Source organism: Telopea speciosissima, chromosome 7 (genome assembly GCF_018873765.1).
Source record: "Telopea speciosissima isolate NSW1024214 ecotype Mountain lineage chromosome 7, Tspe_v1, whole genome shotgun sequence".
In the NCBI taxonomy this organism is placed as follows: domain Eukaryota; kingdom Viridiplantae; phylum Streptophyta; class Magnoliopsida; order Proteales; family Proteaceae; genus Telopea; species Telopea speciosissima.
Window position 1 is genome coordinate 31,051,501 of NC_057922.1, and position 14,120 is coordinate 31,065,620.

At 39.0% G+C, this 14,120-nt stretch overlaps 2 protein-coding genes and 1 long non-coding RNA gene across 4 annotated transcripts in view; 2 read left to right on the forward strand and 1 right to left on the reverse strand.

Annotated features, from left to right (window-relative positions):
• LOC122667187 (exosome complex component RRP4 homolog) overlaps positions 1 to 10,072 on the reverse strand; it is a 30,017-nt gene extending 19,945 nt beyond the window's left edge. For both annotated transcript variants that reach the window (XM_043863415.1, XM_043863414.1), the window contains exons 1-5: positions 9,829 to 10,072; positions 9,608 to 9,709; positions 9,341 to 9,386; positions 2,960 to 3,049; positions 21 to 86 (exon numbers count right to left, since the gene is read on the reverse strand). In XM_043863415.1, coding sequence (XP_043719350.1) covers positions 21 to 86; positions 2,960 to 3,049; positions 9,341 to 9,386; positions 9,608 to 9,709; positions 9,829 to 9,992 — 468 coding nt within the window. In that variant the 5' untranslated portion in view covers positions 9,993 to 10,072. The remainder of the gene's footprint in view (positions 1 to 20; positions 87 to 2,959; positions 3,050 to 9,340; positions 9,387 to 9,607; positions 9,710 to 9,828) is intronic.
• LOC122667188 lies at positions 9,338 to 9,785 on the forward strand. Its single transcript, XR_006333771.1, has 2 exons — positions 9,338 to 9,382; positions 9,604 to 9,785. It is a non-coding gene; the product is annotated as an uncharacterized LOC122667188 (long non-coding RNA).
• A 2,178-nt stretch (positions 10,073 to 12,250) lies between the features above and the next one.
• Positions 12,251 to 13,425, forward strand: LOC122667185 (probable galacturonosyltransferase-like 4). The gene has a single exon (XM_043863411.1). It carries the CDS (start codon positions 12,330 to 12,332, stop codon positions 13,395 to 13,397), a length of 1,068 nt encoding a protein of 355 aa, XP_043719346.1. The 5' UTR covers positions 12,251 to 12,329; the 3' UTR covers positions 13,398 to 13,425.
• Positions 13,426 to 14,120: the final 695 nt, after the last annotated feature.

Sequence of the window (14,120 nt, forward strand, 5' to 3'; positions counted from 1 at the left end):
GAAGAATTTAATGAACTTACACATATAACATCGCTCTCTTCAAAAATACTGCGCATATTTAGCTCATCAACAGCAGTTCGCCGCCTCTAGCAATCAAACAAAGTGATTTTAAGATGACAATAAAATACCTCGAAGCTCTCAAATATAGTGCAAATTAATCAAGGGAAAAAATTGGACCTAATAAAACCAGCCTTTCAATACTTAACAATTCATCAAAACAGGGATCCAGGGTTCGAAAATCCTGGTTCGTATCGCTTATGGGCTCACCCAAGGGAATAATAGTCGAAAGACGAAAGGCCGGCAATTCTGTAATTATTTCAAAGTTTACAAAAGAAGTGGAAAAAAATTGTAAAAAAAGAGAATACTACGGATTGCTTGGTAGATAACTAGGTGCTGCAGCACAAAAGGAATTAATATTTACTATTTAAAGAGAAGGGGTAGACTAGGCATTAACATAAAATAAGGATACGACAGAATTTAAGATGAAGGGGAGGGGTATTTTGGGAATTGGGAAAGGGTATATGATGACAAATAATATAACGTCACCAAGTCTTCTTCAACCTTCGATTAAAACAGGAAACCAACGGAGGATCTCAGACTTGTGAGTGAGAGGATTCACTCGATTCAACACCTACGGAGTCGAAACTCCAAGACAAGGCTCCTGACCTACGGCCCTATGAATCCCAGCAAGCAATCATCTGAATCTATAGCATGAGCCATGAAGAGTTAAAGAGCCTTGCTGAAATAATGACGGTGGTACTCTTAGAAACGGATCTGATTTCTGGTTTTAATTTCACAATGGGGAGATAGTTAGGGGGCAAGGAACTGGAGCTTGAATCTCCTCAAGGTATTGATTGAACCCCTGAACTCTCAGTCCAAGGTTTAACGGAATCAATGAGTTCAGCCACTAACTCTCAATACACAGTACCAAGAAGATAGGAATAAGGAAAAAACACTAGAAGGAAAAAGAAGTAAGAAGAACAATAATGCAAAGGGAAGGGAAGAAGGATCAAGGAAGAAAATAAGAGGAAAGAAGGGAGAGGCATCGTATGAGAAGAAGAAAAAAAAAGGGGAGGGAAGAACAGGATCACCTATTCACCTCAGCCAACCGGCTGCCTCAGGCCATGTAGGCTTCAACCAAAACAAAACTCAATTCATTCAATTCTAATTCCATTGTTGGTTGGTTTACATAGAAAACTCCAAACAGAAAATAGAAACTAAATCAAACAATGAAACTACTAACTTAAGCAAACCTACTAAGCTACCTCAAAATAAATCACAATAAAATAAAAGATTACAAGATAACCACAATTAAATAAACTCCTAAATATCCTACTGGACCAAACTAAAATTTGGACACAGTTTGTCTTGGTCTGGGCTACCAAACGGGTTTGTGTCAGTCCAAGGAAGCACTCCTACATCATCACTATTCACTAGACTCCATTTCCTTCTCAGTAAGGGATCTTCTATCATGTGGAGACATGCTATCACTAATCTGAACCATCCAAATGATGGGCAAGCATCTATATTGGAGATGCACACTAGGTGTAAAGAATTCTAAGTGGAAAGGTTCAACGTCATACAAGGGCTAGTTGATTTGGATTCCAAAATACTGTGAAATTTGGTCTATGACTTGACCTGAGAGGGTGGCCCTACAAGTGGATGCTGCATTGAAGATCATGGTTCATTGCACCTTTCTTTTTTTTTTTTTTTCTTTTTTTAACACCTTTCATCAGAAATTCATAATCAAATTGTGAAAATTTCATCCAGGCCCAGTATGTTTGCACAAATATGCCATTCAGACCAAAAAGGACAGTTATTCCAAAATGTATCCATATATTTGGATGCTCTACCTGATTAATGTTTTATCTCCTGCAACATGACTTTCATGTGAATTGTTGTCCTGCTAGCTCAATGGTGAAACCAAACAGAACTACTTTGACCACATTTCTTCACCAAACAAGGACCTGTAGCTTAATAGATCATATCTTGTGGTATGACCATGAGATTATGGTTAGTTACTTGTAATATATTGGGATTCTGAGCCCCAACCATTTCATTGTGCTCAGTTATTGACAAAATTTGGTAATAACTAAAGGGGAAATCTTTGTACCAAAGAATGGTTAAAATAGCCATAAACCTTAGTTTTTGCCCCTCGTAATGTTCATTAAGTTTTTCTATGGGGACGGTAATTTAGTATTTCATCCTCCCCTCTTTCCTCTACACTCCCCAAGTCCGATGAGTCTCTCTCCCTCTCTGATGGACCTGCAACTTATGGCAATTTCTTCCTTTTTCCACCAGTTAGCCTCCCGTTCTTCTATCGTCATGTTCATTGTTGGTGTCCTCTCTTCAAATCAAGTTACTGCTTTCCTCCTCCCCCCCCCCCTCCGCCAGTTAATATAGGGTTTGATTTTCCTGTGATTTCACAGTGGCGTTTAGATTTCATTTGTTTAATGTTTTCATAGATTCCATGGTTTGAGGTTTATAGTTTCATAGACATATCCTGTGATCAGTACTGATCACTCAGTTTTACAGCAAGATTTTCATGGCTCCGTAGTTCATAGCTTACCGTTTCATGGTTATGCTGTGATTTCTTTGCTCTCCAGCAAGGTTTTATGGATCAACCATTCATAGCCTAAGGTTTCATGGAATTTTCCGGCAGGTAAGAAAAAACAATCAGTTACCCTCCAGTTTGAAGAACATAATGCACAAAATGAGACACAAAAGGGAGTTTGACACCTATGTAAGCAAGCGTGGCTACAACCAGACACTCCTTTTAAAGAATGGATAAAAAATAATAATTGTAACTATTACACTGCATGTTGCAAACCCCTAATGTAAGACTGCAGATTCGAGTGGCCATCCTCCAAAAAAGGATAAGGAACTGGACATTATATTCCAGAAGGTTATAACCATAGCCATGTTTTAAGGAAGATGCAGGAAATATCAATGTTCTTACTTGGATACCATCAGGCAAGTTCATTGAAGAAAGCATCAAGACTGCATCTTGACTAAAATTTATCTCCAGTCTCCAACGCTTCGGAGCAACCTGTAAAATAATTAGAAAAGATCCAAATACAAGGTTATCCAACAAAGCCATTTCTATCAATGTATAAATCAGGAAAGTTGATTTTTTAGCTAAAATTTATCTTCCACAGTTCTATCGATTAATGAAAATAAAATTGATGGAAGTTTCATAGAAAGCTAAATGTAGTCAAGTATCTTATCGAGATACATTATAGGTTTGTATTATCAAATTACTTGCGCAGTTTTTGCTTGCTATTATCTCTTTTTCCCCATGCTCTTTGCACCCCCATCTTATTTCAAATAAAATTTTCTTGCTACCGAATAAAAAGAATGAAAATATAAGAAAAAGGCATTAAATACCAATTGAAACTCCAGAAAGCTTTTACCATTAAAAAAAACATCCATAAAGCTTTCAAAAACACATCAATTCATATCCACATAGAAGGCATGGTTTAGTCGATAATATACAGCATTGTCAGTTGTAAACCACCATATTTCAAAAAGTGAAGTTGTTTTGAAGCAATAAACATAAAAGAATTCATAAGAAAAATAGTACACCATCTAGTCCATGGTAAGTCAAAGAAGGCATGCACACAAGTACACAACAGAAGTGAGCAGCCAACACTTGTAGCCAAGCCACTAATATCTTTTCATGTCTGATCAACTATTCTTCACAACCTACTTGCCCAGATATGTTGAGGACAAGGCACTTATATGGCTTGGATACATATTCTAGGCGGAAAATTGAAGTCCTGTAATATAAGGATAACATTATTTATAAGATGGTCATACACCAAAATAACAATACGCACAAAAAATGAAAATTTAAGTAGGAGGAATCCATTCTAAAATTAGAAAAGTTGAAGAAAAAAGTTAATCCAGGTTACCAGGTTGGTCAATGGAGAAAAAAATGCAGAAAAACCTATTTCAGGAATCAAAGCTTCATAAACCAGCTACATAACAAGGACACTTCATTTTTCAAAATTTTCAGTGCTAAGACAACCCATATCTGTGTTAAATATTGAAACTTAAGTTCTCTACATAAGCCTAATCCATATCTACATCAAACACCATTAGAAATCTATTCCTTGATACTAAAAAACCAGAGCTCCTAAAGCAATAGCAACATTTGCAGGTACCGCGGCCTCCGGATGCAGGTTCCTCCGCCTTGCTGGCAGGATCCGTTAGGTTTCCTTGGCCCCTTGGCGACGAGGGCTTGTGGATGACATCGCATTTCAATGTATCAACATAGGGGATTGGGATCATGCTTCATAAATTAAAATAAAAATGGAGTCGCCACCTAGGATTCGGGCCTCGGACCCAATAGGTGTAGCCCCATCTGGGATGGACGGAAAGGGCTACCTGATTCCATCTGGTCTGGTTAGGGATTTTGGGTAAATAGTCAGGTTACGAGTTTGGGAAGGTATTGGCACCCCATCTCACCTGGTTAAACCGGTCTTTCTATTAGATGCTAGATTCTGAAAATTCTCCCTTAATAACACATCCTATACCAACCAAGGTTTAATATTTCGCGATATCTCGGTATCTCGGGCCTACCGAGATATCCAAGATACCCGAAATATGACCGAAATATTGTATTTTTCTGCAATATTTCGGGGGTCCATCTCGGGGGGTATTTGGCCGTATCTAGGCCTGAAACTTCATGGACAGCCTTATTTAAGCTTAATAAACATATTTAAACCATAAAATTGCAAAAATATGAATTCAAATTGGTGTTTTAGACTTGCACCCTTGATTGACATACGGTCGCCGACCCTAATGTATAAATAATTAAATACACATAGATTAGGCAGTTAATATTTAATAATAGTATTTAACTTCATCACATATCAAGTTAAAGCCAATGCACATTGATGAGTACCATGATTCTCATAAACTCCATAATATTCAATAACTCAAAACTCAATAGCTCAAATGCTTAAAGCCTTAAAGGTGATACACTAAGTGTCAAAGTCACAAGACTCGCAAGTCACAACTCACAAGTTCATAGATCAATGAAATCACAACTTAAGTTACAAATTACAAGTGCTAAACTACTAATAGTAGTTCTTGTGCCTCCCTGGATCAATCCCACTCATGCCTCGTGAGTCGACGTCCATTGCTCTCTGTTTGAAGGACATATGTGGACCACGGTATAGAATCGGAGAAGAAACGAGTGTAGTCATCCACAAGTGTCACGTAAATGGAATCATCAACATACTGTAGGTAACCTATCCTAGGATATAAGCTAGGGTTACCAATTGATCCAGTCTGTGAAGAAGATGATCCACTGTGATATGATGTTGGCGCCGGCGCAAGAGGCGATGGCATTGGCTGCATGTATGGCTGGTGAGGTTGGTAGTTAGGTCCGCTAGGGTATGCAAAGATGTTACCTACAAAAGATAATCCAGTATGTCCCTGGGACTGGGACTGGTAGTCATAGTCTCCTACCCCACTAAACTGCCCATATGATGATGATCCATATCCATATCCACCGTAAGGTTGTGATGCACCATAATCCGATGCCAATGGAGTGGTATGTGCGTCAAAAGATGGGGCACGCCAATGTCCAGTCGGTCCCCCCTCCCTATCACCCATACTCAAACCACCAACAGAGCTAGATAGGTCATCAATGTCCATGTGATCAGGTTGCAATTGTGTTTGTCGACCCCTACGCTTCCTGTTGTATGTATGTAGGGGGCTTCTTGAGGGTGGGGTTGCCGGGGCACGTGCTCCGTGGTCCGTATCGTGTGTGGCATGATCAAACTGTGTCTCTCCAGTGAATTGGAGTGGCTCTACAAGTGCCGTATCCCAGGCCTCCTGGCCTACCACATAACGCTCTCGCATGCCGTCAAATTCTTCACCAGCATCACCACCACCAACATCACCACCACCAGCATCACCATCACCACCACTAGCATCACCATCATCACCATCATCATCATTTGAGGACTTAGACCAGTCTTCATCATCAACAACATTGCCACCAGAGGGCTGGAATGGTATGGGTGAGGCTTCCCTTGCATGTATCTGACCCTCGTCAACCATATACTCGTCCACATCAGTACCAATCTCAGAAGCTATCATGGGGTCGGGCCTGCCTCCCTCCTCATCCAACACTGGCTCACCTCTATCCTTTACCCAATCCACAATAGGGTCCTCATCGTCTGAGTCAACTTGAAAGATGTCAGCTAGATCAATGGTGCCCCTCTGTCCCTCATGTCCCATGCGTATGTGTTGCAGTTTCAGCCTCAAGTTGTAGTGCACATACACCATGTCAGATAAACGTTGAGACCCCAATCTGTTGCGCCTCTTGGAGTGGATTAGTGCAAAGGTACTCCAGTTCCTCTCACAACCAGATGCAGAACATGTTTGGGCAAGGACTTTAATTGCTATTCTTCTTAAGTTTTCAGCCGATTCCCCATACAACACCCACCATTCACACGTTGAGACCCCAATCCGTTGCACCCTCCGCACATTGTCTATCACGATCCGCCATAATGATACTTGTTTACTGCAATGTAAGTAACACAAATAATTAAAAAACTTAATGTAGATACACTTCAATTGACACTTTTAGATTACTAATACACTTGTATAGTTATTTAATATTTTTCCCCTAACCCTTATATTTTTCACATAATTAAAACCAATTTTTTATATATAATTTTAATATAAGTATTGACCTAACACAACAAAACCAAAATTAGTAAACATAATATATATGTAATGCATTTCAAAACATATAAAAATAACTTTCATATTTTTTCATTATTTTTTAAACTTAAAACTCATATTTTTCCTTATTTATTTCTGTTTTTTTTAATTTTTTATATATTTTTCTTAATTTCCGAAAATTAAAATAATTATTTAAGAGCAAAAAAATAAATCCGACACTGTGAAGCCGTAGATCGGCCATTGGTGTCTAACATATATTTAATTCATTACCATCTAAGTCATATTACCCCTAATTATTTCCTATTTTAGTTGTAGGAAAATGAATTTTTAAAACCAGAAAATTAAAAAAAAAATACATATGGGAAAAAAATTTCGATACCGTGAAGCTGTAGATCGGCCTCCGGTGTCTAACATATATTAATATCATCAACATCTAACAACATTTGTACAAAGTATTTTTTAAAAAAATAGTTTTAGAGAAATAGAATTTACCTTAAATAGTGAAAATAGGCTTGGATGATGAGCTTAGATGACCCTCCGACGTCTTCCCGGCGACAAGGAGCTTCAACAATGCTTGGATGATGCTTGGAAGGGAGGAAGAAGGAGGAAGAAGAGAGAAAAATAGAGTTTCAGCAACTCTCGATCGAAATATCGACCAAGAGTTGCGAAATATGGTATAAAATGGCCCCTCACGTGACACTATTTGTCACTTTTTCAATATCTCGCGATATATCATGAGGTCCACGATATTTCGTCGATATCTCACGATATATCGACGAAATATTGTATTTTTTTGTTTCGGATTGGTTTCGTATCTCGGATATGTCGAGATATACGTAATTTGGCGATATATCGCCGAAATTTCGCGAGATTTTCAACCATGATACCAACATGCAAGGCTATATTATAATGCATCAAAGAAAGAATAATTTACTATATAAACTAAAGTGAGCTACTTTAATGGTCTACATTGTGGCAGAAATAATAAGAAAGAAAAAGACAAATACCTATCAAGAAACAAAAGAAATAAAGGACAATGTACCATATATGAAATATACGATGTCCCACGGCTCAGGTGGAGACAGACGATCGGCTTGTTTCTCTCTTGTCGGACAGAGTAATGGCTATGTAAATAGGATTTCGTTACTCAGATTTCAGGCAGAGTAACAGCTGTATATAGGATTTCACTACTTGTACTTAGACAGAGCAACAACTGTATAGGAGCTAAATGTGGGTCAAGAATTGAAGGAAAGGAAGACTTCGAATCAGAACGACCTTTAGGTAGGGTAATCGAATGATCTACCCATGGAGAAGGATGATCGAAGATAGCAAAAGGGGAACTAAAGGGGATGTGGGAAGGCTCTCAAAAGGAGCAAAATGAGAGAACAATGGGGGTGGAACCCGGCCAAAGGTCTTTGTAGCTTGTAAAATGAGGGTGGGGATCTCCTCTATTTATAGGGGTAATCTGGTCAATCGCGGCGCCACAGTCGATGTCACTTGGATGACGAAGGCCTGCAGCATTGTACTTTTCCATGGTGTCGTGGGATATGCGCAGCGCAAGACTTGTCCTTCCGCGGCTCTGGTATTCCACCAAACCTCGGGTCTTGGGCTTTTGGGGTTTTTATGGGCTTTTATGGGGTTTTTCATGGGCTTTTTCCTCCTTTCTGACTCTTCATAAAATTTTCTGTCGGGGGGCACCCCTGGCAAGGGGGCTACCTGCACCCATACAACCCCCACGGCCCGCTAACCGGCTAATAGGACCGCCGTGGTTGGGGAAGGTGAGTAGTACCTCCTTCAGCATTTGGTAAAAAGGTTTTATAAATCATTTTTAGGGATGTGAGAATGATATAGCTTGGGTGCAGGGGCAGGAGTCCTTCTTGAGAGAGATACCGATGTCTATTTGTGTCCTATTGTCATTATCGGCAGGGGTGACAAAATTCAATGTCTACAACAGTATAAATTGAAAATTATCCAACCACAAAGAGCCCTTTTGCAGAGTATATTAACACAAACAGGTTTTACCTAGCTAAAAAAAAAGGGCATACCCAGTGCACGAGGCTCCCGCTATTGCGGGGTCTACGTACATTCTAATGGGGACAAAATGCTTATCCTTAATTCCTTAAAAACATCTTATTGGGATAACATCAAAACTTCATAAAAAAATACAGGACTAACAGGATGAAATTAATTATAAACATAGCAAAGCTAATACCATGTCATCGACAACTACAAGGTTTTCAAAATCCATTTCCCCATAGATATTTTAGTGCTGAAAAGAAACATAAATGACAAGATATAAAATGCATTCTATCCCTTTCAGCAGCATTCTATGAAAACATAAATAGCCCTTAAGCATGGCAGGAATTTTTTTTTTATGGTTTCCTGAAATCCATGTATACTAATCCTAATCAGCCAAAACTACCCTTATAAGAGCATTGATGAGCACAATGTCTACGACAAAGAGGTAAATTACTAGTAGTCCACAATAAATTACATAACGCAGCTCAACCCCGACTGAAAATTGGAAATCATACTTAACCAATTGCTTCAAACGTAAACAAAGGTTAAAGAAGACAAATCAATAAGAAACAAGAGCTCCTTGGAATTCAGATTAGGAAGGGAATTTTCAACCTACTTCAGTAACACGTCCCACGATGATATCTCCAACCTCTGGTTTGTACCTACAAGCATTTCATGTGTAATTTTTATCAACCTATGGTTCCAAGAGTTTATATGGGAGCGAAATGAAGGAGGAAATGAGCAATATTGAAGATGAACTCTTGCAGACAGACTGATAACTGATTATAAAGCATAACACTACCGTGTAAGTGTGACAAGTTGAAATAAACTGATGAAAAAATTTTCTTTTTTTTTTTTTTGGCGAGGAAGGCATCGTAGGTACCTGGCCCTCAAGGCACGGACATAGACCAGCTTGTTAACTCGTTCCACTATCCCGCATAGAGTTGCAACCACTTCGCCGTCAAGCTCAGAAGTTCCATGCCCCCTTAATCCAACGCCATGGAAATTTTGATGAACATGAATGGATTCAAAAGAAGAGAAAAGAAATTGAAAGGGCAAAGGCAACGAGAGAGACAAGGAGAACTAGGATTTATAGAGTAATACTTGAGTACGCCATCTTCGTGATTAACAGGGATAGTATCGGCGACTGTGACAGAAGCAGAGGAGTTCATTTTACAAGCTAATTCCTGAAGCTGTAGCAGAGCTCTCCGTAGTCGAATTTTCTGCGTTTGATTTAGCGGAAGCTGTAAATCTCTTAACTCTCTCATCTCTCTCCCACTCTGTTTTCTCAGAACATATCGCAAATCGAACTGGTCACGAGAGGGAAACTGAAAACGCTCTCCAACTTGATGCTGCGGCCTTCCGATTATGGAGTGGAGTACCGACTTAGGTTTAAACAAGGTTTGTCATTCGCAATTGGATCGGAACCAAACTACGGTTTTCTTGGTTCGAATTTACACCCGGTCTGATCACGGCATGGCTGGATTTCGTCGGTTTCTATTCAATTTTTGTCATCCAATTTCTATGCAATTTGTAGTGTCGGTTTTGAAAAACGATTTACAATTTTGATTTTTGAATGTGTTTAATCATGGTTCACATTGCTTACATGCAGTTTGTAGTAGTGTAGGTTCACATTCAATTTCACCTTCATACATTTCAATTTGATTTCTTTTACACCTAATTTAAGAATATGAACCAATAAATTTATAATAACTAAAGCTTACCATCTCAAATTCTCAATATACTTTGTGGATTCACTCAGAATACATTCTAACATCATAAAAAAATCGCCTTAAAAATAGAATCCCTTAGAAACACAAAACGAACCTTTGGTTTAACATAAGGCAATATAGGATATCGAGTTTATTCGGTCCAATTTTACAAATTCCTATTCGACTTAGAACCTTAGATTTTTCGGGACAAATCAAAACTAAATCAAGTAGAAAATCTATGAAATCATAATGGAGCCATTTCCTATGGTCTAGTTTGATCAATGTAAACAAACGGTTCCAATTTCATTTTGACACTCTTACATGGCATGATAGTAAGCTGATCCGTAGGCACTAGGATTTTTAGCCATTTAAGCACTTCTAAGCATGGATCAAGGTATTGGTGTCCGATACCATAGCTGATGCATCCCTGTAAATTTTTTTCTTCTCAATCTCATTGAAAATTTTATGCATTACAGTTTAAAAAACATATAAGCAAAAATATTTTCTAGCTCAAATGTTTTTTTTTTTTTTTGGGTGTAATACAAAGAATTCATACATGAATGAGAAGATATGTGTTAAATACATAATATTCTATTATTGAACTATTGAATTTGGATGGAGTTTCCCTCCACCTACGGTCCCATTCACTGTGGGATAGGAGAGGGCGGGAAAGGATATTGAGAGGGTATTTTAGAATATGCTAAAACATTAGGAGAGGTTTGTGAATCATATGATGGTGGATGAAACCGTCCTCTATGAGTGGAGGGAAACTTAGTCCTTTACATTTTATTTAAAAAATATTTTTTAGCTAAAAAAACCACAATTAGACAGGTGAACGACACTTATCTAATCTCCTGTTTGGGTTATGTATCCTCCCACCCTTTCAAACAAACTAGATAAAAACGAACACCACCTAAAAGAGGGGCAACACGTGAGAGATTATATTAAGAATAATCTTATACTAAAAAACTCCAGGACCCTTGATGAGACCTTTCACTACCATGTTCCTCTCAATTGTGTACCCTTTTTAGGGTACATTGGCTTGTAAAGGACAAAAGGACTTATTTGAGGTGTCTAAGAGGACTTGTTGGAGACGACGGTTAGCCAAGCCTCCTTTTAATTTTAACAACTTCCTCCTCAAATAACTAATGACAACGAATTCCATTCCCATGCATGCAGGACGTCCTCAAATTATTCAACACACACAGCTCAGTCTCTACCCACCCCACCCCACCCCACCCCACCCAAGGTCCATTGACTCATCTCATTGATTTTAAAATAACATCTCAAATTAAATAATTAAATAAATAAAGAAAAAAAGTTTTCTGTCCGAAAGTGTGGCCTACGCCAACACTCCCATGAGTTTATTTCTTTCTTTCCTATGTGAAAAGACACACCTGCCCCTTTGTTTTAAGGAAGAGAGAGATAGACTCATGGGAGTGCTGGCATAGGCCACACTCTCATACAGAAAACTACCTGCTTCCCATAAATAAATAATATTAATAAAAAAATAAAAAAAATTAAAGAGGGTAAAGAATATTTGAATTAGACTTGCTATAAGTGGAAAAATTAAGCTTAATATTTTTTTCTATTTAAAGAGAGAAAAAATAATAATAAAATAATTTTAATTTTCCAACATGGGTTGGGTTGGGTCGTCGAAAGTCGAAAATTACAAGAAGCTCCGAGCTTTATTCCCTTCCTCACAAATTTGACAAATAAGCCACCAACCTCTCTCCTTCATTCCTTCCTTCCCCATCCTTTATCAACCAAAACCAACTTCCCATACAAAAAACCTTTCCTTAACCATCATTAGTAGAGTGGCCGTTTCTTCCCTTATCTGCTGATTTGAAGACCTTTAAACCCCAACCTCCCCCATACCCAAGAGAGGGTAGGATGGCCTTCTCAAGCCCATCCCGTTTCCCTCTCCCTCTTCTCATTGCCATTCTTTCTTTCTTCCTCCTCCATCCAATCACCACCACCACTTCTTCTACAGCCGGAATCCGCCTCGGCGTCATCCGTAAACCTTCCACATCCACCGATCACGTCCCCGTCTTCCGCGAAGCTCCTGCCTTTCGCAATGGTGACTCCTGCAATACCAATACCATCCATGTAGCCATGACCCTCGATGCCAACTACCTCAGAGGTACAATGGCAGCTGTTCTCTCCATTCTCCAACACTCCACATGCCCAGAAAACGTTGCCTTCCACTTCCTGTCAGGAAGATTCGACTTAGATGTCATTGCAAGCATACGCTCCACCTTCCCTTACCTCAATTTCAAAGTCTACCGGTTCGACTCGAACCGGGTTCGTGGCAAGATCTCTAAGTCAATTCGTCAAGCACTTGATCAGCCATTGAATTACGCAAGAATCTACCTCGCCGACATTATTCCAATCGACGTCGGAAGGATAATCTACCTCGATTCCGACCTCGTCATGGTCGACGACATTGCGAAGCTTTGGGGGGTTGATTTGGGTGATAAAGTAGTGGCTGCACCCGAATATTGTCAAGCCAATTTCACCGAATACTTCACTGATGCCTTCTGGTCCGACCGGTCATTGGCATCGACGTTCCAAGGGAGGAAACCTTGTTATTTCAATACAGGAGTAATGGTTGTGGATGTAGATAAGTGGAGACAAGGTGGTTATACACAGAAAGTTGAGGATTGGATGGCTGTGCAGAAGCAGAAGAGGATATATCATTTGGGTTCTTTGCCACCTTTCTTGTTGGTATTAGCTGGGAACATCAAGGCCGTTGATCATAGATGGAACCAACATGGGTTGGGTGGTGATAACCTTGAAGGTAAATGTAGAAGCCTTCACCCTGGACCCATTAGTTTACTTCATTGGAGTGGTAAAGGTAAGCCTTGGTTGAGGTTGGATTCTAGGAAGCCATGCACCGTTGATCATCTCTGGGCTCCATATGATCTTTACCGTTCATCAACAACCTTTCTTGAAGAATGATCTATGAAAATTAAAGACAATAAGAAGGCGGCAAGATATATAGAGAGAGAAAGAAAGATAGAGAGAGAGAGAGAGAGAGAGAGAAAAAAAAGCCAAGGGAGGGAAGGAAAAGAGGGTTTCTGCAAAAAGGAATATTGGATGTTGGGACAAGTTTTGACTTTCAAATATCGAATCTATAGTTTAAAGGAAGAAGAGAGCTTCTCAAGGCTCAAGTGGGCTTTGGGATAAGAAAAACAGAAGAAAAAAGAAGGGGTTCTTCTAGGTAATGATGGGTAGTTTGCCAGTGTGGCTCTAAACTACTAAACCCATGGTGGGCTTATGAAATATGAATTGGGGTTTTGGGTGATTTGTAAGGCATGATGAGGGAACCCAAAATCATGTTTTACTTTTTTTGGTCTTGGGAGTACAGGATATCTGGAGTTCATTTAGAGAGAGAGAATAGCCATAAGTGTAGGTTTTGGAGCTATGATCCTGCATCAGATTGATCTTGTTCCTGGGACTAACTTTTATTTATTTTGATTTTTTCCCCCCTCCCAAAGAGTTGTGTCTAATTAGATCTTAGCATGTCTTTAAAGTTTCCAGTTATTTGCAATGGTCTTTTCTACATCTGTATATATTTGAATCATAGTTATCTTTGATTCACATCCCCTTCTTACTCCTTGCTTTAAGACTTGATGTAATTATCTAAGACCAACTTTTTCCAATAAATAATTTGGGTTTAAA